The following is a 24,957-nucleotide window of genomic DNA, read 5'->3' as shown; positions in this document are numbered from 1 at the left end:
AGTATCGCTGCAGAAAATATAACTCCGCACTGAATTCTTGTTGGTTTTTTTTCGTTTTTGTGCGAAAACGGCCAGCCAAAAGTTGGTATTTTTGTGATTGTGCGTTTGCGCTTATTTTATTTCAGATTCGCACAACATTAAAAAATCAATAACTAAAATTCTTTTTATGTTTTGTTCGGCAGCGGCGTTTTGTATTTGTTATGATTTTTTTGCTGCTGCTGCTGGTGCTTTTTTGAAAAACTAAAAATTCATTCATTCAATATTTCTTTCCTGAGAATATTGTCGTTTTGCCGCACAGAGTTTTTGTTATAAAAGTAACGACAAATCTGTAATAAATTACAGTTCATCATAACGTATCGAAACGGGTAGTTCGTTGTCTCAAAGAGAATCGTAATCCTTCAAATTTTTGATTTCAATCCTTAAAGAAATCCTTTAAAAAATATTAAAAATGAAATTCTTGGTGAGCAATAGCTGCGATTTTAAATCGAAGATTTTTTTAAATATAAATTTAGCCGTGTTTCCTAAAAGTGTAAATTCTTTGCCATAAATATTTGTTCATGTCTGTGTGTGTGTATGTTTGCAGATCCTTGCCTGTTTGTTTGCTGCTGCCGTGGCTGCTCCCGGTGGATTATATGGCGGCCATGGTGGTTATATTAGCGCTGGTTATGCTGCTCCAGCCATTAGTTATGCCGCTCCTGCGGTCAGTTATGCTGCCCCTGCGGTTAGCTATGCCGCTCCAGCTGTTGTCAAGACAGCGGTGGCTGCCCCAGCCATCAGTTATGCTGCTCCTGCCGTCAGTTATGCTGCACCAACTGTGGTTAAGGCCGTTGCTCCTGCTGCCACCAGTTATTCGACATTCAGCACAGTAAGTATTACTTTTGGAGGGCTAGAAAGAAAATTTTTTTTATTGGGAATAATAATTTTATCTACAAGGACCTCTACCGTCCTCCTTCGTCAAATTACATACCTTCAGCCATTTTTAAAAATATTTTTTCCATGACTTAAAATGTTTCTTTGGGATTTCGTTTTTGGTCTTTTTTGTGAAACGCTTCCTGGATTTATTCAGCTGCAGAAAAAAGTATGAAGTACCTTAAAAATAATAATTTTTTGCAGCTACCTTCATCGCTTACGATTTTTCTCACTTGGGGGTGTAATTCCTAGGGATCCACCGTTCGTGCAGATACCCAGAAAGACTCTTTCATTCGTGCAAGCGCTTTAGAGTCTCGTACAGTCGCCTTAAATTTCCATATTTAACTCCTTCAAATCTCGACGACGGTTTTCCTCATTAAGAAGCCTCTAATGACTCCTTACACTTTTATCCGTTAAAAATATATTTTTCCATTTCCTATAAGGGCGCCATCTTTTATTCAGTTTCCTATAATAACTTATTTGTCACTGGAACGCGAAGAAGACATGGCAGTGTACTATTGTAGATATACCTTGTCTGCAAAGACTCCTTCGCTCGCTTCATTGCTCGTCCAGACGTCAAAAAAGTCCCTTTTAAACGTAAAACGATATTTTCCACTATTTTTTAGTGGCGACATCTTTAATTCAGTTTCCTATAAAAACTACTTCGTTACTGGAACCAAACTCAAGGATCCTTCGATCGTTCAGATGCCCACAAAGACTCTTTCATTCGTTGAGTAGCTTCAGAGTCTCGTCCTGTTGACTTAAAGGTCCACCTTAAACTTCTTCAGATCTCGAAGACAGCTTTCCTCATTAGGAAGTCTCCAAAGGCTCCTTCACTCGATCCATGACTCGTCCAGACGTTTAAAAAGTCCCTTCTACACGTATAACGATATTTTCCACTATTCTATAGGGACGCCATATATTATTTAGTTTCCTATAATAACTTTTTGGTCACTCGAACAAAACTCGGAGAAGAGATGGCAGTAAAGTTCGTAGATGAATTTCAGGAAAGTAGCTACTAAATCTGCAAAAAAATATCTAGAAAGTTTTGAATAAAATGTCGGTCCTTTTTTTATCCGGAAAAATTATATTTTTTCAATTTTCTACAAGGACGCCATCTATTGTTCAGTTTCCCTATTATAACACCTTTGTCTCTGGGATAAACACCGAAGAAGAGCTGGCAGTGTAGTGTAGTTTAATCTGCAAAAAAGGTTGTTGGAAGTTTAGAAAGATCCCATCATTAAAATATTCCATGGCCCTTTCAGATGTTTTACCATCTTTGCTATAGGAACGTCATCTCTCGTTCAGATGCTTAAAAAGACTCGCTGGAGCAAAACTTGAAGTAAAGATGTGAGAATAGTATTGTCCATATTCTCCAGAAAATATTTCAAAAGTATGCGGAAAACTGTCCGCATCACTGGAGCAAAACTTGAAAGAGATTGCAGAATAGTATTGCCCATAATCTCCAGAAAGTATTCCAAACTTTGAGGAAATCTGTCTAACATTTTGGAGAATTCGAAAAGATACCACCATTTCGATTTGATTCCTGCCTATTTGTGACTTCAAAAGAAGATGACGGAGCGGAGGCTTCTAAATATCGTCTAGATGTAAATTTCACGTTTTTATGGAGGCGCCATCTCTTGTTCAAGTGCCTCGTTGGAACAAAACTTGATGAGATATGGCAGTATAGTTTGTCGTTATTCTCAAATAAATATGAAGACGTTGTCGAAACATAATTTGATGACAGATGGCAGTATAATGTTGTCGATAACCTTAAAGAAAAAATGTCCGAACAAAATTTTTGGAAATTCAAAAGAGTTAGGCAATGGTAAATTTGACCCAATCTCCTGAAGAAATGACAGTATCTCAATTAGCTAAGACATCTACCACTGCAAGTTGCATGAAAATGCCATTTCACTACTCTAAATACAGATGGCAATTGGGTAATTGAGAAACCTGAAATGGAAATAGACTACGAGATAGTACTTCAGGACCTTTCGAGACATTAATGACAGACAGTGGTAATATTAATTAATTTTGAGCACGATATCTCTAATAGACACTTCCATCGGTGAAAATTGTTAGCAGTTGTTGCTTCCAGACCTTAAATGCAGATGGCAGTGAAATACCGATTTTATCGGAAATTGCTACAGTTACTCTAGTAAAGACATTCACCACCTAATAATATTTTACTGTGTCGTTTAAATACCTCAACAATGGCATCATTTTACGGGCGATGTTAATAAAATTCTTAGAATTAAAACATAGATGGAAGTGTGACAGATGCCATGTCCAGACAGAAGAAGAACAGATGGCAGTGAGCAAAAAACCCTGCGTATAATTTAATTATTTCGTGGAGATATAGTTGCTAAAATTTCTACGTTAGATGACAGCTTCTGGAAAATTTCTAACGAGGCCTTCCGATACATATCTTCCATGTTCCGAATCCAACTTGAAATCTAGAGGTCGTCTCTCTGACTAAGTGTGACTATTTTTCAACAACTAAAACTTTATACTTTGGAAAACTGATCCACTTCTTTTTTTCAATTTTTCCATTACAATTTTCGACCTAATGCCAAATTCCCATGCTAGGTCTAATTTTTTTCAAAATCTCATTCTCATTGTCAAAATGTATGCTCATAAATCTATTTTTATATACAAATCTTCGATGGGAACCTGTTGTCAATAACTTAAAATTTTTTCAAGGTGAATTGCAGAAAGTGCAGAGCTGGATATTATTATTTGAAATGAGTTTACCTTGTATAAGTAGCTTTACAAATCTTCAATATACAGAATCCGTGTTGACATCTAGATGGCGTTGGATCAAGAAAAGTTAGAACATTTTGTTTAAATTTTTGCTGAATCCGAGTGATGATTTTCTAAACTTCTGTGGTCTCATGGTCCCATAAGAATTTTTTCTGGACCCTGAAGAAATTTTTTTAAACAATTTATTTGAAATCTTTCCTAAAATCCCACTGTATATTAATATATAAATTTCCTTCCTTTCCTTTAAGGTTGTCAGCCATCCTCCAGCTGTCAAAGCTGTTGCCGTTGCTGCCCCAGCCCCTGTCGTCAAGGTAGCCGCTGCTCCCGCCATTTCCTACGCTGCCCCAGCCGTCTCCTATGCCGCTCCTGCCATTAGCTATGCAGCTCCTTCCTACTCATATGCTGCTCCAGCTGTCTCCTACAAGGCCATTGCTGCTGCTCCTGCCATTAGCTATGCTGCGCCAGCATTGTCCTATGGTTATGGTCACGGCTACGGTTATGGACATCATTAAGTAAAAAAAATTTCGAAATTTCAATTCCAAAATCTTCCAAACCGATTTATGACAAGCCGTATGAAATGATTAAGAATTATTTTTAGTCATTAAATTTTTGTGAGAGAATTTTATTAGAATTTATTAAGGATGTGGAACCACGAATCAGTTGATAAACAGAGAAAACGTACGTAGAGAGAAATACATCGAGAGAGAGTGATATACCATCGAGCTAAAAGACAATAAAAATTGACGTTTTCTTTCTTTTTCTTATAATTCTCATTTTGTTTGCAGCAGAAAGAATCAAATGTATTATTTTTTTTTTCTATTTATAAAATAAATTTTTCAAATATCGAAATGAATTTCGATTTAAATAAGTTTTATCGTTTTCTTTTTCGAATTAATCTGAAGTCCTATTACGAAACACTTGAGGTCATCTTTTGCGATGTCTTGAAATTAAACTTATAATTTTTTCCAGTAAAAAACTCGGTCTTAGATTATAGCTCTGGCATTAACATCCATCTATCCCTGAACTTGTGAAATGCGTTGGAAGATTCGCTGAGAGCATCCAAAAAAGGCCACACTATAATGCCATCTATCTTTAAAATTAAAACCAATCAAGTAGGTGACCGATCAGTAAGATCACTGAACGAGTTTAGGTCAACAAACGATTGAAAGATTTTTAGGTCACTGAACAAAAAAAATAGACGTTATAATTCACTCAACAAGCGAGGGCGACCTTTTAGGCCACTGGACGAGTAAGAGTCTAATTAGGCCACTGAACGAGTAAGAGTCTAATTAGGCCACTGAACGAGTGAAGAAGTCTTGATAAATCACTGAACGAGCGAATAAGTCTTTATAAGTTACTGAACAATTGATAGTCTTATAGGTTACTGCACTAGCGATGAAGTCCTTTTAGGTTACTGAACGAGTGAAGGGGCCTTGATAGTCTTAGGAAGTCACTGAACGAGTTCAGATGACTTTCTAGGCCATAAAAAGAGTATGAAGTTATTGTAGGTCACTAATAACCACTGAACGAATAAAGGGTTAATTGTAGGTGGCTCAGCGATTAAATGTATTTATTTTGTAGGTCACTGAACGAGCGCAGATGTCTTTTTAGGCCAGTAAAGGTTATAGAGTCTCTATAAGTCCCTGAGAAAAGAAAAGAGTATTTATAGCCACTGAACGAAGGAGAGGTTATTTGTAGGTGGCTGAACGATTAAAGGTGTCTATTGGTTACTTAACGATTAAAGGTGCCCTTACTAGAAGCCGAACAAGTAAAAGAGGGTGAAGAACTCTTTTTAGATCACTGAACGAGCACAGCAGACTTTTTAAGATACTGAACAAGTGGGGGGGGCTTTTTATGTCACTGAAGAAATAAAATAGACCTTATTGGGCGCTGAAAGAGCCTTTAAGATCACTGAACGAGTGAATGAGTCTTTTTACGAACACAGGAGTCTGAAGAAATAAAATAGACGTCATTGGGCACTGAGGGAGTGAATTAGTTTTTATAAACACTGAACGAGTGAAGGAACCTTTATAGAACACTGAACGAGTGAAGGCGTCTTTTTAAGTCACTGAACGAGCAATGGAGTATATTTAGGTCATTGAATGAGTTGCACTGCCTTTACACGGTGACATTTTTTAACCATGCCATTTTTTTTTTTTGTTGGTAAAAGGTGTAGAGAGACAAGGATAGAAGAAAAAATGGCACGATAAGCCACCGCACAGGGTTACATGCCATTTTCTTTGCATTTCTCTTTTTGCTTCTTCCGAATTTTTTATGCTTTTGACATTTCATATCGTTTCTTTATTGTAATTTTTGATGCGTTTCTTTTATTGTGATGTGATGTTTTTAGTGATTGAATTGTATAGTGAATTATATGAAAATTAATTGGAAGTATTAAAAAGTAAAAAAAGAAAGTTAAAATAAAAGTTAATAATGCAATATTTAACACCTCAATAACTTTTTCCATCATTTCTTCTTTAGATTCACACATTTAATTTTAAATCACTTCTTTATAAATATCTGTTACAAACAATTAGTTCTATACGAAATACTGAATAAAATAAAATGTCAGAAAAAATGCCAAGCACTATTATCGTAAAATGCCACCGTGTAAAGGCGCGAAGATTTACGCAGAAATTTTAAAAGAGAATTGATAAAAATGCCAGCTAAAAATTGCACAGTGTAAAGACAGTGTTGGAAAGTCTTTTTAGGTCACCAAACGAGTAATGGAGTTTTTTTCAGGTCACTGAACGAGCGAGTAGTTTTTTTAGGTCACTGAACGAGAGAGGTTTTTTAAATCACTTAACAAATAAAATGAAAGTTTTAGGTCACGGAACATGTGAAAAAATCTTTAAGTCTACTGAGTGAATGAAGAAGCCTTTATAGGACACTGAACGAATGGAGAAGTAGCATTAAATTACTGAAGTATTCTTCATAGACGCTTGAAAGGGCGAAGGAAATTTGATGGGCAACTGAGCTAGTTACAGATTCCTTATAGGTAATAGAACGGATGACAAAGTCTATAGGTCACTGAACGAGTGAAAGGCTGTGTTTAGTCACTGAACGAGCTATAAAGTCTATGTAGATTTCTGAAAGGGTGAAAAACTCGTTCTAAGCTACTGAACATGTGAAGAAGGACTTTAAGGACACTGAACGAGCGCAGCAGTCTTTTTAGGTCACTGAACGAATGAAAACGTATTTTAAGGTCACTGAACGAGCGAGCGAGGCTTGTAAGGTCACTGAACAAGTGATTCCGTCTTTTTAAGCCTTGAACAAATGAAAGGGACTTGTTAGACAAGTGTAAAACTCTTTATGGGAATATGATAAATAGACCAATTTGAAATAGAGGTAGAGGGGTCTTGTCAGAGTTGACCATTGAAAAGTCTCCTTTGTGTGCACGTGGCTTCTAAAAAGTCCTCTGCCCACAAATTGACATTAGGGTGCCTGTTACTCACTTCCCATGTATCGCTTATCTTCCGAAACATGAAATAGATATTTTTAGCCTTTCAAAAAAAAAGGCTCTAGGTTAAATAACAATAACACAATTCAAAAAGGTAAAGATATGTTACCATTAGTTATGATATGTCTTAATGAACATGTTAAATATGTGGCCAATAGGGATGGCAGTTGGAGATGTCGATTTTTAACTATATGTTTCTTGGTTGTGATAAAGTTTCCCACTTTGGAGTTTCGTAAATAATTCTGGGATGCCTTTAAAAATTCAAACTATATACTCTAAATGATTACATCTATCAAAAATAAAGTATTTGAAAGCAAAATTAAAATATTTAAAAACAATTTCCCCATTTTTGGTAATTTTCCAAAATCTCCTGGATTTTGTGAAAACCATATAAATTTAGCTCTGTCATGGAATGCGTATACCTAAACCAGATCTCATCGATTATGGTCAGCATTGGTCATAGCAAGATCGGGCAGACAATGACAAAAGCAAAAAAACTATGACCACACGCATAATCAACCAGACGGAAAATTTAATTCACAGCACTTAATTTGTTATAAGTGGCAAATGAAATAACAACAGCAAAAACAACATAAAAACAAGTCACATCGCCGGACAGAAAAAAATGATGCGAATTGTTGTTAAATTTTCATTGAAAAAAAATTGCATTGCATCACTGGCCAAATGCATTGCCGGTATTTTGAACTGATTTTTTTTTGCTGCTCCAGCTTGCCCACAATGGTCGCCTCACCATATGGGATTAGACGGTGGATTCTTTAGCCTCTGTTTGGTTTCAACTTCATTTCTATGACGTTTTGGTTTCTTTTTCAGTTTTGTTATAAAAAGTCATGTTAAACCAGTGATGGATTACAGTAACGTCTAAGGCATCCAAACGGGCAGTCCTATAAAACTGACAACGTCTTTTCCTTTGTAAAATTAAACGGAGAGAAAATTATTTGAAAAACACAAATCTCAAATTTCCTTTTTAAAAAAAAATCGAAAAAAAATCCAAAACAAAATGAAATTCTTGGTGAGCAAAAAAAAAATAGAAGAGAAAAAAAAATATTGAAAAAAATTAAAAAAAAACAACGTTTCGAGAAAAAAAAATAATGTGCACCTTATTGTGTTATAGATCCTGATTTCTTTGATTGCCGCTGCCGTTGCTGCCCCCGGTGGATTATATGGCGGTCATGGTGGTTTCTATGGCGGTGGTATTAGCTATGCTGCTGCTCCAGCTGTTAGCTATGCTGCCGCCCCTGCCATCAGCTATGCAGCTGCCCCAGCTGTTAGCTATGCTGCCGCCCCTGCCATTAGTTATGCTGCCCCAGCCGTCCAAGTTGCTGCCGCCCCTGCCATTAGCTATGCCGCTCCTGCTGTCCAAGTTGCTGCCGCTCCTGCTGTCCAAGTTGCTGCCGCTCCTGCTGTTGTCAAGGCTGTTGCCGCCCCACAAGCTACCAGTTTTACCACCTTCAGTAGTGTAAGTTGAAAGTGAAGGGAAAAGAAGAAATGGGGGAGGGTAAAAGTCAGAAGCTTATTAAGGATTTCAATAGATGAATTCAATTTCCAGAAATCCATTTTTCTATGTAGAGCTTTTCCCATCATCGGGGTTTTTGGAATATATAGGCCGAATTATAAGAATTCTGAAGCAAAACAGCTTTTGAGAGGACATCCATCGATTTAAAAACCTTAATAGGTCATAACAAATTAAAGAGACAGTATAGATCACTGAACGAGCGAATGAGTCTTTTTAGATCACTGAACGAGCACAAGAATCTTTTTAGGTTACTGAACGAGTGAAAGGGCTTTTTATGTCACTGAAGAAATACAAAAGACGTTGTTGGACACTGAGAGAGTGAAGAAGCGTTTATGGAACACTGAACGAGTGAAGGATTCTTCTAAACTCACTGAACGAGCAACTAAAAGTGAAGGAGGCACTGAACAAGCGCTATAGTTGCTACTGATCAAGAAAGAGAGAGGGAGAAAAGAAGAAATATCACTGAACGAGAGCAGGAGTGTTTAAAGACAACAAAACAAATGAAGAACTCTTGATAGATCACTAACGAGTGGCAGAGCCTTTTTAGGACACAGGAGGGTTTATGGGATACTGAACGAGTGAAGGAGACTTTGTACGACACTGAATGACTGAAGGAATCTTGATGGGTCACTAAACAACTGAAGACGTCTTTTTCAGTTGCTGAAGAAATACAATAGGAACTATAGGCCAATGAAAGTAAAGGAGTCTTTTCCGATAACTGAACGGGCGCAGGAGTTTGATAGGCTACTGATAAAGAAAAACAGGTCTTTTTATGTCACAGAAGAAGTGAAAAAGTCTCTATAAGTCACTGAACGAGTAAAGAAGGATTTTAGATCACTGAACTAGTGAAGGAGTCTTTTAGGTCACTGAACGAGCGCAGTAGGGTTTATAGGCAACTGAAAGAATGAAGGAGTGTACATAGATCACTGAACAGGTGGAAGAGTATTTCTAGGACACTGAACAAGCGAAAGTGTTTTTAAGGTCACTGAACAATCGAAAGAGTCTTTATAGGCCACTGAAAGTGTATTTTTAAGTCACTAACCAACGTAGCAGGGTTTAAGATCACCCTACCAGTGAAGGTGTCTTTTTAGGTCACTGACTCAAGTGAATGAGTTTTTTTAAAGAGTAAAGGATTCTCCATACCCCACTGAATGGGTAAAAGAGTCGTTATAGTTGAAGAAGAAGGTTTTGTAGGTCTTTATTGTCGCTTAAACGAATGAAGGATTCTTTTAAGGTCACCGAACGAGTGAAAAGGTCTATTCAAATTACTGAACGAGTAATAGAGTCTTTTTAGTACACTGAACGAGCGAAAGAGACCTTATATGCCACTGAAGGTGAAGGTTAGGTCCCAAAACGGACTCAGTAGAGTTTATAGGTCATCGAAACACGGAATAAGTATTTTTCGGTCACTGAACGCGTTTCATTCTATTGAACGAGCGAAGGTGTCTTTATAGGTGGCTGAGTGAGAGTAAGGCCTCTGAGCAAGTGAATGAGTCTTGTCAAGTCACTGAACGAGTGAAGGAGTCTGTTTTAGTCACTGAACTATTGAAATAAAGGTTTTGATCACTGAACGAGCGAAAGGATATTTATTGGGGATTAAATGAGTAAAGGAATATTTAAAGTCACTGAACGAGTGACGGAAGGTCACTGAACGAATGTAAAAGTCTTTTTTTCGGTTACTAAACAAGAGAAGACAGCCGGCTATGCTGTTCAAAAAATACTCCTAGAGAGAGAGAGAGAGAGATGACGTTTTTAATCTGTCTACTTTTGGCCGAAGATCTTGCCTTTGTTTCTCATAATTCCAAGAACATCCTACATTCTCCGAACAATATCCTCTTAACAACCTATTTTCCCTTTCCCTTTTCAGGTTGTAAATCAACCAGCCGCCGTTAAAACAATTGCCGTCGCCGCTCCCGCCCCAGCCATCTCATATGCTGCCCCCGCCGTTAAGGTAGCCGCTGCTCCAGTTGTAGCCGCCGCTCCAGGCATTTCTTATGCCGCTCCAGCCGTCTCCTATGCTGCCCCTGCCATCTCCTATGCTCCCTCCATCTCGTATGCCGCCCCAGCTGTCTCCTATGCTGCCCCTGCAGTTTCCTACAAAGCCGTTGCCGCTGCCCCCGCCATTAGCTATGCTGCCGCCGCTCCAGCCATATCTTTGGGCTATGGTTATGGAGGTGGTTATGGCTACGGTCATGGACACCACTAAACATTTCATATTTCACGGAACAAAGCAATTGTGAAATCATTCCAAAAACAAAACCGCCGCATTGTAACCTACGAATTTCTGAAGACCATATAATTTCATTTAATTTTAAGTTTGAACAAAAAGAAAAAAACGCCAACTGCGAGAAGCAAAGCACTTTGACAGAAAGAATCAATCGCATATACGTAATAAGCCAACTAATTTTCATTGTTTACTTTTCCATTTCTCATTAACCCAATGTTTTTTTTTTATTATTATTATTGTTATTGCATACTTTATTAAACTTTCTTGTAATCAGCTTTAAAGGGCACAGAAGAAAGTTCATCAAAACAAAACTTTTGAAAACTAAAAAAAAAACAGAACCACCGTGATTTTTTGTTGAACCATTTTGTATCTCAAGAATATAAAAAAAATTAAAAGAAATAATTTCTGAAAAATTTACCAAAAAAAAAATATGTTAAAATAAAAATGAACTTTTTTCAATTGAAAGTGCAATCTTTACTGTTTTATTACGAGGGGAGTTGGAGGGGTTTCGAAACCAATAATGTTGAACGGTTTCAAGAAGATCTGACTGAATTTTTTAATTGAAAACTTAGCAATCCCCCACAAAGATCTTCATTTTATTCTTCTTGAAAAACAGCAGGAGTTTTCATAGGAAATTGGAGTATTAAAATTTTTTCGAGGTCGGAGGGCAAATAAGATCCTTCAGTTAATCCCAAGCCACCTCAGCTAAGCTCCCTATAAGGGCATTCTAATCTTGGATTCCCTTCAACGAGCCTCGTCTCTATCTGGCCAGTGTGCGTAGTCTTCCTATGGCCAGTGTGCGTAGTCTCCCTCAGGTCTGCAATCCTAGTCTCCCACTGATCATCGAGCCTAATCTCCCTCTGATCAGCGATCCTAGTTTGGCCCTGGTCAGCGAGCCTAGTCTCCCTCAGGTCAGCAAACCTAGTCTCCCCCTGATCATCAAGCCCAATATACCTCTGGCCCAGGTTCGGTCTCCCTCTGACCAGCGAGTCTAGTCTTCTTTTAGTCAGCGACCCTACCCTTATCTCGGCAGCGAACCCAGACTCTCTTTGGTCAGCGAGTCCAGGGTATCCCTGTTCAGCGAGCCCAGACTCTCAGCTAGCCTGGTCTCCCCTGGTCACTTAGCCAAACTCCCTCTGATCAGCGAGCCCAGCGAACCTAGCCTCATTCTGGTCACTTAGCCCAGACTCCCTCTGATCAGCGAGCCCAGAATCCCTCTGGCCAGCGAGCCTATACCCACTATATTCACCGAACCTAGCCTCCTTCTGGTCAGGGAGTCCAGACTCTCTCTAGTCAACGAGCCCAGAATCCCTCTGGTCGAACCTAGTATCCCTATAGTCGACGATTCTAGTCTCCGGTCGGCGAGTATAGTCTCCCTCTGGTCACCGAGCATATTCTCCCTTGCCACAAGAACCCGTGATGGTAGATTCCCTACCTAGCGAAGATAACTTCCTAATAAGTGATTCTAACCTTCCGAACCAACGTAGACATTCCAAGCGAGAGACTTTCAAGTGGGCAACAATTTCCAGTGACTAAAGGATCCCAAAAAAGTGACGCTAGTCTCTCTTATTACTTACCCTACCTTCCCAAACCACACGCTGTCAAACATGTGACGCTAGCCTCCCAAACCACTCACGCTAGCTTTCCTAACCAGTGACGCTAGTCTCCCAAAACAGGTAAGCTAGCCTCCCAAAGAGACATGGTAGGTCACTGTTTCGAAGCAAGCCTCCTTAACTTGTTACTATAGCCTCCCAAACCAGTCAAGCTAGCCTTCTAAACCAGCCACGCTAGTCTCCCAAACATGTGACGCTAGCCTCTCAAACCAGTCACGCTAGTCTCCCAAATCAGTCACGCTAGCCTTCCAAACCTGTCAAGTTAGCTCCCTAACCAGTGGCGATCACCTCTCAAAGAGAATCGAGCCAGTAGCCTGTTCGACGCCAGCCTCCCTAACTAGTTACTTAAGCCTCCCAAACTGGCGATGATAGCCTTCCCAACTTTATAAGATAGGCTGCCTAACCTTGACGCTAGCCTCCCAAACCAGTCACGCTAGTCTCACAAACCCGTTACGCTAGCCTTACCAGTTACGCTCACCTCTCAAAGAGAAACCTATAAGCCTAGCTTCCATAACCAGTGCCGCTAGTCTCCCTAAACAGGTACGCTAGCCGGTGATGCCAGCATCCCAAATCAGTGACGCTACCCTTCAAAACCGGTGACGCTAGCCTCCCAAACCGATGACGCTAGCCTCCCAAACCGATGACGCTAGCCTTCCAAACCTGTAATCCTAGCCTCCTTAACTAGTGACCCTAGCCTCCCTAACCAGTAGTCCTAGTTTCTCTAACCAGTGACGCTAGCCTCCCAAATAGGAACGCTAGCTTCCCAAGCCGGTAACGATATAATGGAATAAGGTGGCATCTTTAGCCAGTGTCGCTGGCCTCCCAAGTAAGTCGCACTAGGTTCCGTTTAATGTGACGTTAGTCTCCCAAGCAGAGATGCAGCTAGCCAAGCGAGTGACGATAACTTCCTAAGTCAGTAACGCATAGCTGGCCTCCCAATTTAGTGACGTTAGCCTCCCAAACAAAATACGCTAGCCTTCCTAGCAAATTACGCAATTCTCCCTAATTAGGGACGCTAGTTTCCTTACTAGCAATGCTAGAATCCCCACCTATTGATGCTAACATGCCCAACTAAGTTTGAACGATGATAAGATGCGCCAGTTTCCTTAGAGCGGTCACTTTTATCTCCGTAATCGCGCACAGCAGGTCTGCCCCACACAGTCTTCCTTATCAGCGATCTCCAGGGTTCTGATTACAACATGATGTTATGACCGATCCTCAGAATTCCTATTCCGCTAGCTCAAGTCTCAGCTTATATTAAACCTAGTTTTCCATAATTAACGGGCCTATGCATGTCTCAGTAAATCTCACAGGTCTTTCTTTGCTGCGAGTATGCTTTCCCTTTAAAGAAGCGATGGCCCAAATCAGAGAAGAACTTTTGGGAGATCGCCCACCTCTATAACATGTGTAGACTTGGGTTTTAGACATTTTCCCATACCCCCAAACATTGTTGCTCCACGACTTCCACAAACCTCCCATTAAAGGCAAATCAGAACAAATAGGAAAAAAATCTACAGCAATTAGCCAAAAGTTGTGAAATGAACTCAAGAAGTTTCTCCCAATCGGAGTAGCACCATAAATATTTTCACAGCTTTTTGTTACTTCTCTCGATCGATTGCAACAATTTTCCTCATTTGTTTGCTATTGCGGTGCTGCAACTATTTTAGATTGTAAGCTTTGCCAAATAGAAAACCGAAACCGGCCAAAATTCTTGTCGTTGGTTAATTTTTGGTGAGCATTTTGATATCGCCTGGTGTTTGGCTATGGATTTCATGCGCTTGTGTTTTTGCCCAATTTGTTCGCCATGGCTGTTTGTTGCGGTTGTTTGGCTAGGTTGTTATAAAAGTTACAACAGCATCACCGTTTGATGACAGTAACTCATAACACTTCTAATCGTTGCGAAGTGTTGTCGTGTATTCCGGTAGCTAGAGCTAAGATCCTTTGACGAAAACCGAAACGACGACGAAACGTTTGTGAAAATGCAAATTTTGGTGAGCAGAACGAAATGCAAGTGACGAAGTCGGAAGAGAGATTCTAAAAAAAAAAAACAATGTCTAAATATGTGTTGTAGATTTTATTCGCTTTGATTGCCGCTGCACTGGCCGCCCCCGGTGGATTATATGGTGGGCTTGGTGGATATTATGGTGGCGGTCTTAGTTATGCAGCCGCTCCCGCCGTTTCGTATGCGGCAGCAGCACCTGCAGTCAGCTATAAAGCTGTGGCGGCAGCACCTGCCATCAGTTATGCTGCAGCTCCAGCGGTGAGTTATGCTGCTGCTGCACCAGCTGTAAGCATAAAAACAGTGGCGGCCGCTCCCGCCATCAGCTATGCTGCTGCAGCACCTGCCATTAGTTATGCTGCCCCAGCACCGGTTGCTGTGGCGGCTGCCCCAGCCATTCAATATGCTGCTGCTGCTCCAACTATTCAATATGCTGCCGCTGCTCCTGCCATTGCCGCCGCACCAGCTGTTCAGGTAGCTGCTGCGCCAGCTGTACAAGTGGCTGCTGCGCCTGCCATCCAAGTTGCCGCCGCTCCAGCTGTAAAAGTTGCTGCTGCCGCTCCTGCCGTACAAATTGTTAAAGCTGTTATTCCTGCATCGACCACTACCACAACGTTCAGTACCGTAAGTATTTGGGCCGAGAGATCATATTTCCCAAAAAAGTGAACCAGGAACGCAAGGCTACTAAACTGGAATGATATCTTCTGTCGACTAGCCGCACTAGGAAAACCGAGTCGAGGTGAGGCTAGCCTCCCAAACAAGTGAGGCAGGGTTCCCGTACCAGCGGCACTAGCCTCCCTAACCAGCAACTCTAACTGAAGCTAGCCTCCCTAATCAGTGACGCTAAGCACCAGTTACTATAGCCTTCCCTGAAGCGTGGCTCGAGGTTCCATAGCTTCCCAAACCAGTGAGGATAGTATCCCAAATCAGTGAGGCTAGCCTCCCAAACCAGTGAGGCTAGCATCCCTAACCAGTAGGGGTAGTCTCCCAAACCAGTGAGGCTCCCAAACCAGCGACTATATTATCCCTAACCAGCGACGCTAGTCTCCTTAACCAGCAACGCTAGTCTCCCAAACCAGTGAGGATAGCCTCCCAAACCAGAGAAGCTAGTCTCCCTAACCAGTAGCACTAGTCTCCCTAACTAGTAGCTCTAGTCTCCCTAACTAGTAGCTATAGTCTCCCTAACCAGTCAGGCTAGCATCCCAAACGAGTGAGGCTAGCCTTCCAAAGCAGCGACTCCCTAATCAGTGACGCTAAGCCCCAGCATAGTGATAGTGGTTATAGTTCCCTAATTAATGAGGCTACCCTTCGAAGTTGTCTTACTCTCGCCAGTGAGTCTCGACTCCCTAGCCTGCAAAATCTCGACTCCCTAGCCAGCAAAGTCTCTACTTCCTAGCCAGCGGGTATCGATTCCCAAGCCACCAAAGTCTCAACTCTCCAGCAAGTCTCTAGGCAGTGAGTCTCGACCCCTTGCCAGCGAGTATGTCTCAAGTATCGACTTTCTTTCTATCGAATCTCGGGTACCGACTGCCTTGGCTCCCTGGCCAGCGAATCTCGACTTCCAAGCCAGCAAGTTCTGACTTCCTGGCCAGCGAGTTTCGCGCCTCGACTCCCAGGCCAATGAGTATAGACTCCATGAGCAGCGAGTCTCGAGTATCAACTTCCGAGTAAACAAGTCTTGCACACCCGACTCCCTGGCTAGCAGGCCATAAAATATTAACTTCCTGATCAGCGAGTATCGACTCCCTAGCCAGCAAGTCTTGCTTCATGTTCAGCGAGTCTCGACTCCTTAACCAGTGTGCCTCTACTCCAAGCCAGCGAGTCTCGAGTGTCGACTGCCTAGCCTGTAAGCACCGAGTAGCGACTCTCGCCAGCAAGTCTTGACTCTTTTTCCATCGAATTTCGAGTACCGACTGTCTTGACTTCCTGGCCAGAAAGACTCGCGACTCGACTCCCAAGCCAATGAGTCAAAATTCCATGGTCAGCGAGTCTTAACTCCATAACCAGCGGGTCTCGACTCCCAAGCCAATGAGTCAAGATTTTACGAATATCAACTCCCTAGACAACGAATATTGACACACTAGCCAAAAAAGTTCGACTTCCTTGTCAGCGAGTCTCAACTCACTGGCCAGCGAGTCTCGAATATCGAATCCCTAGCCAGCAAGTCTTGTTCCATGTCCAGCGAATCTCGACTCCTTAGCCCGTGTGTCTGGACTATTTTCCCATCGAGTACCGACTGTCTTGGCTCACGGGCCAGAGAGTCTCGACTCCTTAATCAACGAGTTTCGAATATCAACTCCCTAGTCAACAAATCTCGACTCCTTACCCAGTGTGCCTTGACTCTCTTCCCAGCGAGTCTCGATTGGCGACTGTCTTGGCTCCCTGGCCAGTGAGAGTCGACACCCAAGTCAGTAATCTTGACTTCTGGCCAGTGAGGCTCGTAACTCGATTCAAAAGCCAATGAGCCTAGATTCCCTGGCCAGTGAGGCTTAATTCCGGGCCTCGAGTATTAATTCTAGGCTAACCACCTTTACCATCGAAGCTACTCTCGCTGATGCTACTGTCCTAACCCAATGATCCTAGCCTACCTAACCAGTGATGCTACTAATTTTTGTAAAACTTTACCCTCCAGTACATCAATCATCCTCAAACTGTTCGCGTTGCAGTAGCTGCACCAGCACCCGTTGTTAAGGTGGCCGCTGCTCCTGCTGTTCAAGTTGCTGCGGCGCCTGCTGTACAAGCGGTTCAGGTTGCTGCCGCCCCCGCCGTTCAAGTTGCTGCCGCTCCAGCCATTGCTGCTGCTCCTGCCATTTCATATGCCGCCGCCGCTCCTGCCATATCATATGCTCCTTCCATTTCCTATGCCGCACCAGCTGTTTCCTATAAAGCCGTAGCTGCTGCTCCGGCAATTAGTTATGCCGCAGCTGCCCCGGCAGTTTCATTCAAATCAATTGCTGCTGCCCCAGCCATTAGTTATGCTGCCGCTGCTCCGGCAGTATCTTTCAAATCCATTGCCGCTGCTCCGGCCATAAGTTACGCGGCCGCCGCCCCAGCTGTCTCCTTTAAATCCATTGCCGCTGCTCCAGCCATAAGTTATGCCGCTGCTGCGCCTGCCGTCTCATTCAAATCCATTGCCGCTGCTCCAGCCATAAGTTACGCGGCTGCTGCCCCTGCTGTCTCCTTCAAATCCATTGCCGCTGCTCCAGCCATAAGTTACGCGGCTGCTGCCCCTGCCGTTTCCTTCAAATCCATTGCCGCTGCTCCTGCTATCTCATTGGGTTATGGTGGTTTCGGAGGCTATGGCTATGGTCATCATTAAATCAATTCGGATATTTAGACTTTTCATGAGCATAACGGAAGAATAATGGAATCGCAACGTTTTGAAATAATGATTTTTGTGAAATTTTCGATAATTTTAAGAGTTACCATGCAAGGGAGAACCGCTGTGGCATTCAAAATCCATCCAAGGCTGAGGCGATTGCAACAATTGTGTGTTTATTTTGTTTTAAGCAGAAAGAATCATGTTTTTTGTATAGTATTTTGTTATTCGCTAATTTTCTTCGCAATTTTCCAACTAACATCCATTTTTAGGTTAGGATTTTGTTTTTATGAATTATGTACCTGTATTTGTTTATTCGTTCGCGTGTAATGGCATAGAAGAAAGTTCTTCACCAAAAAAAGAAAGAAACCAGGGATAGTGACCATTTTTGTGTTTACGGCTCAAAAGCTATAAAGAATATGTGATTTGAAAGAGATTGAATTCTGAATGTATTGAATTATGAAAATAAAATTGAACTTTTTTCGTAAAAATGCAAATTTATTGTCGAATTTTAATCGAATTCCTAAGGAAGATGTTGTGGATGGTTTAAAAGGCAGATTTTCCCACAAAAGCGAACCAGCATATCTAACAAGTGACCCAAGGTTCCCTAACAAGTGAGGCAAACCTTCCTAACCCGAGGCGTTATCCTTTCTAATCCCAGACATTAGCCTTCCTAATCCGGCTGTCAGTTCAGCGACGCTAGTTAATCATATCTGTGACGCTAGTCTTCCCAAGGGTACTTCCAAACTAGTGTTACTAGCCTCCCTAATCCGTAACTCTAGCCTCCTCAAACAGTGACGCTAGGATCCCCTACCTGTGAGGGTCGGCTTCCTAGCCATTGAAGCTAGCCTTCTTAACCAGTGAAGCTAGCATCCCAAACCACCGACGCTGGCCTCCCTAACCGTTGAAGCTAGCTTCCCTAACCCGTGACGCTGGGTTCCAGTACCAATCTCCCCCCTAACAAGTAACACTAGCCTACATAACCACTGACGCTAGCCTCGATATGCGGTGATGTCAGCCATCCTTGCCGGTGAAGCTCTCCTCTCGAATTAGTTACACTAGACGCTCTAAATAGTAACTCCATACTCTTCAACACGTAACTATAGCCTCCCTAATCCGTGACGCTAGTCCTCTTAAGCAGTTACGCTAGCCTCCCTAACCAGTGAGGCTAACTTCCCAAACAAGTGAGGCTAGCCTCCCTAACCAGTGACGCTAGTCTCCCTAACCAGTGACGCTAGCCTCCCTAACCAGTGACGCTAGCCTCCCTAACCAGTGACGCTAGCCTCCCTAACCAGTGACGCTAGCCTCCCTAACCAGTGACGCTAGCCTCCCTAACCAGTGACGCTAGCTTCCCTAACCAGTGACGCTAGTCTCCCTAACCAGTGACGCTAGCCTCCCTAACCAGTGACGCTAGCCTCCCTAACCAGTGACGCTAGCCTCCCTAACCAGTGACGCTAGCCTCCCTAACCAGTGACGCTAGCCTCCCTAACCAGTGACGCTAGCCTCCCTAACCAGTGACGCTAGCCTCCCTAACCAGTGACGCTAGCTTCCCTAACCAGTGACGCTAGTCTCCCTAACCAGTGACGCTAGCCTCCCTAACCAGTGACGCTAGCCTCCCTAACCAGTGACGCTAGCCTCCCTAACCAGTGACGCTAGCCTCCCTAACCAGTGACGCTAGCCTCCCTAACCAGTGACGCTAGCCTCCCTAACCAGTGACGCTAGCCTCCCTAACCAGTGACGCTAGCTTCCCTAACCAGTGACGCTAGTCTCCCTAACCAGTGACGCTAGCCTCCCTAACCAGTGACGCTAGCCTCCCTAACCAGTGACGCTAGCCTCCCTAACCAGTGACGCTAGCCTCCCTAACCAGTGACGCTAGCCTCCCCAACTAGTGACGCTAGCCTCCTAAACCAGTGAGCCTAGCCTCCCAAACCAGTGAGGCTTGCCTCAGTAAACTGTGACGCTAACCTCCTTTACCAGTGACGCTAGCCTTCCTAACCCGAGACGTTCGGCTTTCTGCCGTTCGGTAGCCTTCTATATCATTAACGTTAGTCTCTCTAACCAGTGACGTTAGCCTCTCTAAACAGTGACGCTAGCCTCCCTAACCAGTGACGCTAGCCTTTATCACAGATGTCGCTCGCCTACCTAACCAGTGACTCAGGGTACCCGTACCAGCGACACTAGCATCCCTAAACAGTGGCTCGAGGTTCCCTTCCCAGTGGTTCTGGTTCCCTAATTAGTGAGGTTAGTCGAAGTTAGTTACCTCACCGGCTCCATGACCAGTGAGTCTCCTCCCTAGCCAGCAAAGTCTCGAGTCTCTAGGCAGCAGGTCTCGACTCCCTTGTCAGTAAGTCTCTAGTCAGCGAGTATCGGCTTTCTAGTCAGTAAGTCTCGATTATCGACTCTCCCCAGCAAATCTCGACTTTATTCCCATCGAGTACCGATTGCCTTGGCACCCTGGCCAGCGAGTCTCGAGTATCAACTTCCGAGGCAATGAGTCTTGCACACCAGCAGGCCTGTAAGTATTAACTTCCTGACCAGCGAGTATCGACTTGTAGTCAGCAAGTTTTGCTCCATGTTCAGGAAGTCTCGAATCCTTAGCCAGTGTGCCTCTACTCCAAGCAAGCGAGTGTCGACCGCCTAGCCAGTAAGACATGGGTATCGACTCTCGCCAGCAAATCTTTACTCTCTTTCCCTCGAGTACCGGCTGTCTTGGCTTTCTGGTCAGCGAGTTTCGACTCCCTAGCCATCGAGTCCCGCTCCATGGTCAGCGAGTCTCGAGTGCCGAATGTCTTGGCTCCCTGGCCAGTGAGTCTCGACACCCAAATCAGCAAGACTTGGTTCCCTGGCCTGCGAATCTCAACTCCCAAGCCAGCAAGTCTTGACTCCCTAGTCTCGAGTATCAACTTCCGAGTCAACGAGTCTTGCACACCCAAGCCAAAAAATCCCGACTCCCTAGCCAGCAGGCCTGAAAGTATTAACTCGTTGAACAGCGAGTATCGATACCCTAGCCAGCTTGTCTAGCTCCATGTCCAGCGAGTCTCGACTCCTTAGCTGATATGCCTCTAATACCAAGCAAGCGAATCTCGAGTATCGACTGTCTAGCCAGTAAGTCACGAGTATCGACTTGACTCTCTTTCCATCGAATATAGAGTAGCGACTGCCTAGGCACCCTGGCCAGCGGGTCTCGACTCCCAAGTCAGCAAGTCTTGACTTCCTGGCCAGCGAGACCATGCCAATGAGTCAAGATTCCATGTCCAGCGAGTCTAAACTCCCTAACCAGCGGGTCTCGACTCCCTAGCCAGCGAGTGTCGAGTATCAACTCCCTAGCCAACGAATATTGACACCCTAAGCAACAAATCTCGAATACTTAGCCAGCAAGTCTCAACCCACTGGTCAGCGAGCCTACATGTATTAACTCCCTGACTAGCGAGTCTCGAATCCCTACCCAGCAAATCTCAACTGTCCTGTCCAGCGAGGCTACAAACTCTCTGAACAGCGAGTCTCGAGTATCGAATCCCTAGACAGTAAGACTTGCTCCATGGCCAGCGAATCTCGGCTGCTTAGCCAGTGTGTTTCTACACCCAGTCTGGACTCTTTTCCCATCGAGTACCGACTGTCTTGGCTCATGGGCCAGAGAGTCTCGACTCCTTAGTCAACGAGTTTCGTGTATCAACTCCCTAGCCAACAAATCTCGACTCCCAAGGCAGCCAGCAACTCCTGATTTCCTGGTCAGCAAGTGTCGGCTTCCCAGGGAGTGTCGACACCCTAGCCAAAGAGTCTCTGAACCCTTGCAACGAGTTTTCACATCCTGGTCTTGAGAATTCCTAACTAGTGATTCGATGATTATGATACAAACATCAGTAGCCAGCAAGGGTTAACACTCTAACCGAGGACTGAAGAGCCCTTAAAATCTAAGACGTACAAAAATGATGTCCCTTAGGAAAGCTTCAGATCACCTTTTGTGTGAATAAGATTCAGTCTTCTTCGACTTCTCCCTCTAACCAACGCTTCTAGAGTCCCTAAAGTCTAAGACGTACAAAAAGTATATACCTTAGGTAAGCTTCTGTTCGCCTTTTGGGTGAATAAAGTTTCGGTGAGGACGTCTTCTTTTCAGCCAGGTTGCTTGGGAAAAACTTCTACTCATCCCGGCAGATTGAGGTTTCCCTAGTGTAGAGTTCTATTCAGCCTGGCCGGCTAGGGTTTCCTTTGGGAATGAATAAAGGTTTCCCTGGGGAAATTTTCTATACATCCTGGCGGAATAGGGGCTCCCTGGAGAATAGTTCTATTTTAGCCTGGCTGACTAAGGTTTCTTTGGAAATTAATTGAGGTTTCCCTGGGGAAATTTTCTACACATTCTCGCCGAATAGGGGCTCCCTGGGGAAGAGTTTTATTTCACCCTCGCTGACTTTGGTTTCCTTTGGGAATGAATAAACGTTCATTGGGGAAAATCTACTCATACTGGAAGAGTAGTGTTACCCTGAAGTAAAATTTTATTCACCCTGGTTAAGTAGGGTTTCCCAGGGCAAAACTTTTGCTCATCCTGGCGAAATAGGATTTCCGTGGTGAAAACTTCTATGCCACCTGCCTAAATTGGGTTTTCCTTGGAAAAACTTCTATTTAGTGCGGTTGAGTAGCGTCCTCCTATCCAACCCAACTAGTTTCGAATTTTTTTTTTTTTATAGAAAACCAACTTTCCATCGCGATATTCAATGATGGTATGCATAACCGAATCTGCCACCTGGTGTCGTACGCAACTTGTCATGCCTTTTATGGTCCTGGGAGGAGGTTACATTACAAGCCACTGATGCTAATTGCAACAATTCTTTACAACAACAAACCAAAAAAACTGATCGACTTTGTTGGGGCGTTGTTGTTGTTGTTATAGTTTTTTTTTTTCAATACTTTTGCACTAATTTCAGTTTCATTACTTGTTTTGGCATTCATGTGAATGTACTTTGGCATGGCATGGTCCGCTCCACCAATCGTCGTTGGCTTGTGAGTGTGTGTGTGTGTGTGTGTGTGAGTTTCAGATTTTTTTTTTTTTAATTTTTTATACCCTCCACCATACTATGGAGGGTATATTAATTTTGTCATTCCGTTTGTAACTCCTCGAAATACTCATGTCAGACCCAACAAAGTATATATATTCTTGATCAGCGTAAAATTCTAAGACGATTTAGCCATGTCCGTCTGTCTGTCTGTGTGTCTGTCTGTCTGTCTGTCTGTCCGTCTGTCTGTCTGTCTGTCTGTCTGTCTGTCTGTTGTAATCACGCTATCTTTCGAACAAATTGAGATAGAAGGCTAAAATTTTGCACACATGTATATTTTGCCTGTAGGCAGGTTAAGTTCGTAAATGGGCCATGTAGGTCCAAGTTATCATATAGCCCCCATATAACTGTACCTCCCGATATTCAGTATTTTTATGATTTTAGCGACATTATTCGCCGGAATTGTTTCAAATTTGGCATTTGAAGTTCGTAATGAATACTACAGCCTAAAACAGAAAATTATCTGTGCAGGTCCATGTCTTCGTGTAGCCCCCATATAACGGTACCCCCCGATATTCGGTATTTTTATGATTTTTGCGACATTGTTTACCGGAATCGTTTCAAATTTGGTATTTGAACTTCGTAATGGATACTACATCCTAAGTCAAAAAATGAGCCATGTAGGTCCACTTCTTCATATAGCCCACATATAACGGTACCCCCCGATATTCGGTATTTTGATGATTTTAGCGAAATTATTCAGCGAAATCGTTCCAAATTTGGTGTTTGAAGTTCGTAATAGATACTGCAGCATAAAACAGAAAATGGGCCATATAGGTCCACGTCTTCATATAGCCCCCATATACCGTACCCCCCGATATTCGGTATTTTGATGATTTTAGCGACATTATTTACCGGGATTGTTTCAAATTTCGCATGTGAATTTCGGAATAGATACTTCAGCCCATGCCAGAAAATTGTCTGTGCAGGTCCATGTCTTCGTATAGCCCCCATATAACGGTACCCCCCATATTGCGTATTTTAATGATATTAGCTAGATTATAAACAGATTTTTCTTCAAGTTTCGCATTTAAATAGTGTAATAACTTATGACAAAAGTTGCCTATGCTGGCCCACGTCGTCGTATAAGCATTCGGTATTCTTAAGATTTTAACAGAATTTTTAACGGATTTTATTTATTAGAAAATGCCAAATTTGTACCAAATGGTGGAGGGTATTAAAAGTTCGGCCCGGCCGAACTTACAGCTTTTTAACTTGTTTTTTGTTTGAATCTCCAAATATTGTTGTGTGTCATATAAAAGTATCTGCAACATGTTTGATTGATTACAGTATCGCATAACATTGCTAACCTAGAAGACCATTGAGCAGCAAGTTTTCAGATTTTCGTGGTGAACTAGAGATCCTGTGAGAATTTTGAACGAAAATAAAAAAAATTATGAAATTCTTGGTGAGTCTGCGGGTGGTGGAAAGGAGATGATTTTTCAAAGGATAATGCGGTTTTGGTTTTAGATCCTTGTATCCTTAATCGGTTGTGCGTTGGCGGCACCCGGTGGCCTGTTTGGAGGCCATGGTATTTCCTATGGTGCCCCAGCCATTGCTGCTGCTCCGGCCATTAGTTATGCTGCCCCTGCTGTCAGTTATGCGGCCGCCGCCCCTGTGGTGGCAGCAGCTCCTGCCGTAAGCTATGCTGCCCCAGCCGTTAGCTATGCTGCCCCGGCTGTGCAAGTTGCTGCCGCTCCTGCCGTTCAAGTTGCCGCCGCCCCGACTGTTGTGAAAGCTGTGGCTCCAGCCGCCACCAGCTACTCCACCTTTACCTCGGTTGTGAACCAGCCAGCCACCATCAAAGCTGTGGCTGTTGCTGCCCCAGCCGTCAAGGTGGCAGCTGCTCCCGTGGTGGCCGCCGCCCCAGCCATCTCTTATGCTGCTCCTGCCGTCAAAGTTGCCGCTGCTCCCGTTGTGGCTGCTGCCCCTGCCATATCCTATGCTGCTCCGGCCATTAGCTATGCTGCTGCCGCTCCAGCCATTTCCCTGGGTTATGGCCATGGTTTTGGTGGTTATGGCTATGGCCATCACTAAGGAAGACACATGTGATCGGACAAAGGACAAAGGACCCCCCGAAAA

At 43.2% G+C, this 24,957-nt stretch overlaps 2 protein-coding genes across 2 annotated transcripts; both read left to right on the top strand.

The window, feature by feature from the left end:
- The first annotated feature begins 329 nt into the window (after positions 1-329).
- Positions 330-11,043, top strand: LOC101894279 (chorion protein S36-like). Its single transcript, XM_059123495.1, has 6 exons — positions 330-460; positions 584-865; positions 3,924-4,170; positions 4,720-4,787; positions 8,268-8,612; positions 10,531-11,043. The coding sequence occupies exons 1-6, from the start codon at positions 449-451 to the stop codon at positions 10,873-10,875; spliced, it is 1,299 nt and encodes a 432-aa protein (XP_058979478.1). The 5' UTR covers positions 330-448; the 3' UTR covers positions 10,876-11,043.
- A 641-nt stretch (positions 11,044-11,684) lies between these two features.
- LOC101893936 (ice-structuring glycoprotein-like) lies at positions 11,685-24,934 on the top strand. Its single transcript, XM_059123494.1, has 6 exons — positions 11,685-11,861; positions 14,581-15,132; positions 17,141-17,816; positions 20,526-20,816; positions 21,277-21,464; positions 24,346-24,934. Exons 1-6 carry the CDS (start codon positions 11,685-11,687, stop codon positions 24,910-24,912), a joined length of 2,451 nt encoding a protein of 816 aa, XP_058979477.1. The 3' UTR covers positions 24,913-24,934.
- The last annotated feature ends 23 nt before the right edge of the window (positions 24,935-24,957 follow it).

The sequence above is a fragment of the Musca domestica genome, unplaced genomic scaffold (assembly GCF_030504385.1).
Source record: "Musca domestica strain aabys unplaced genomic scaffold, Musca_domestica.polishedcontigs.V.1.1 25, whole genome shotgun sequence".
NCBI lineage: Eukaryota > Metazoa > Arthropoda > Insecta > Diptera > Muscidae > Musca > Musca domestica.
This window is presented reverse-complemented; position numbering and strand designations above follow the sequence as displayed.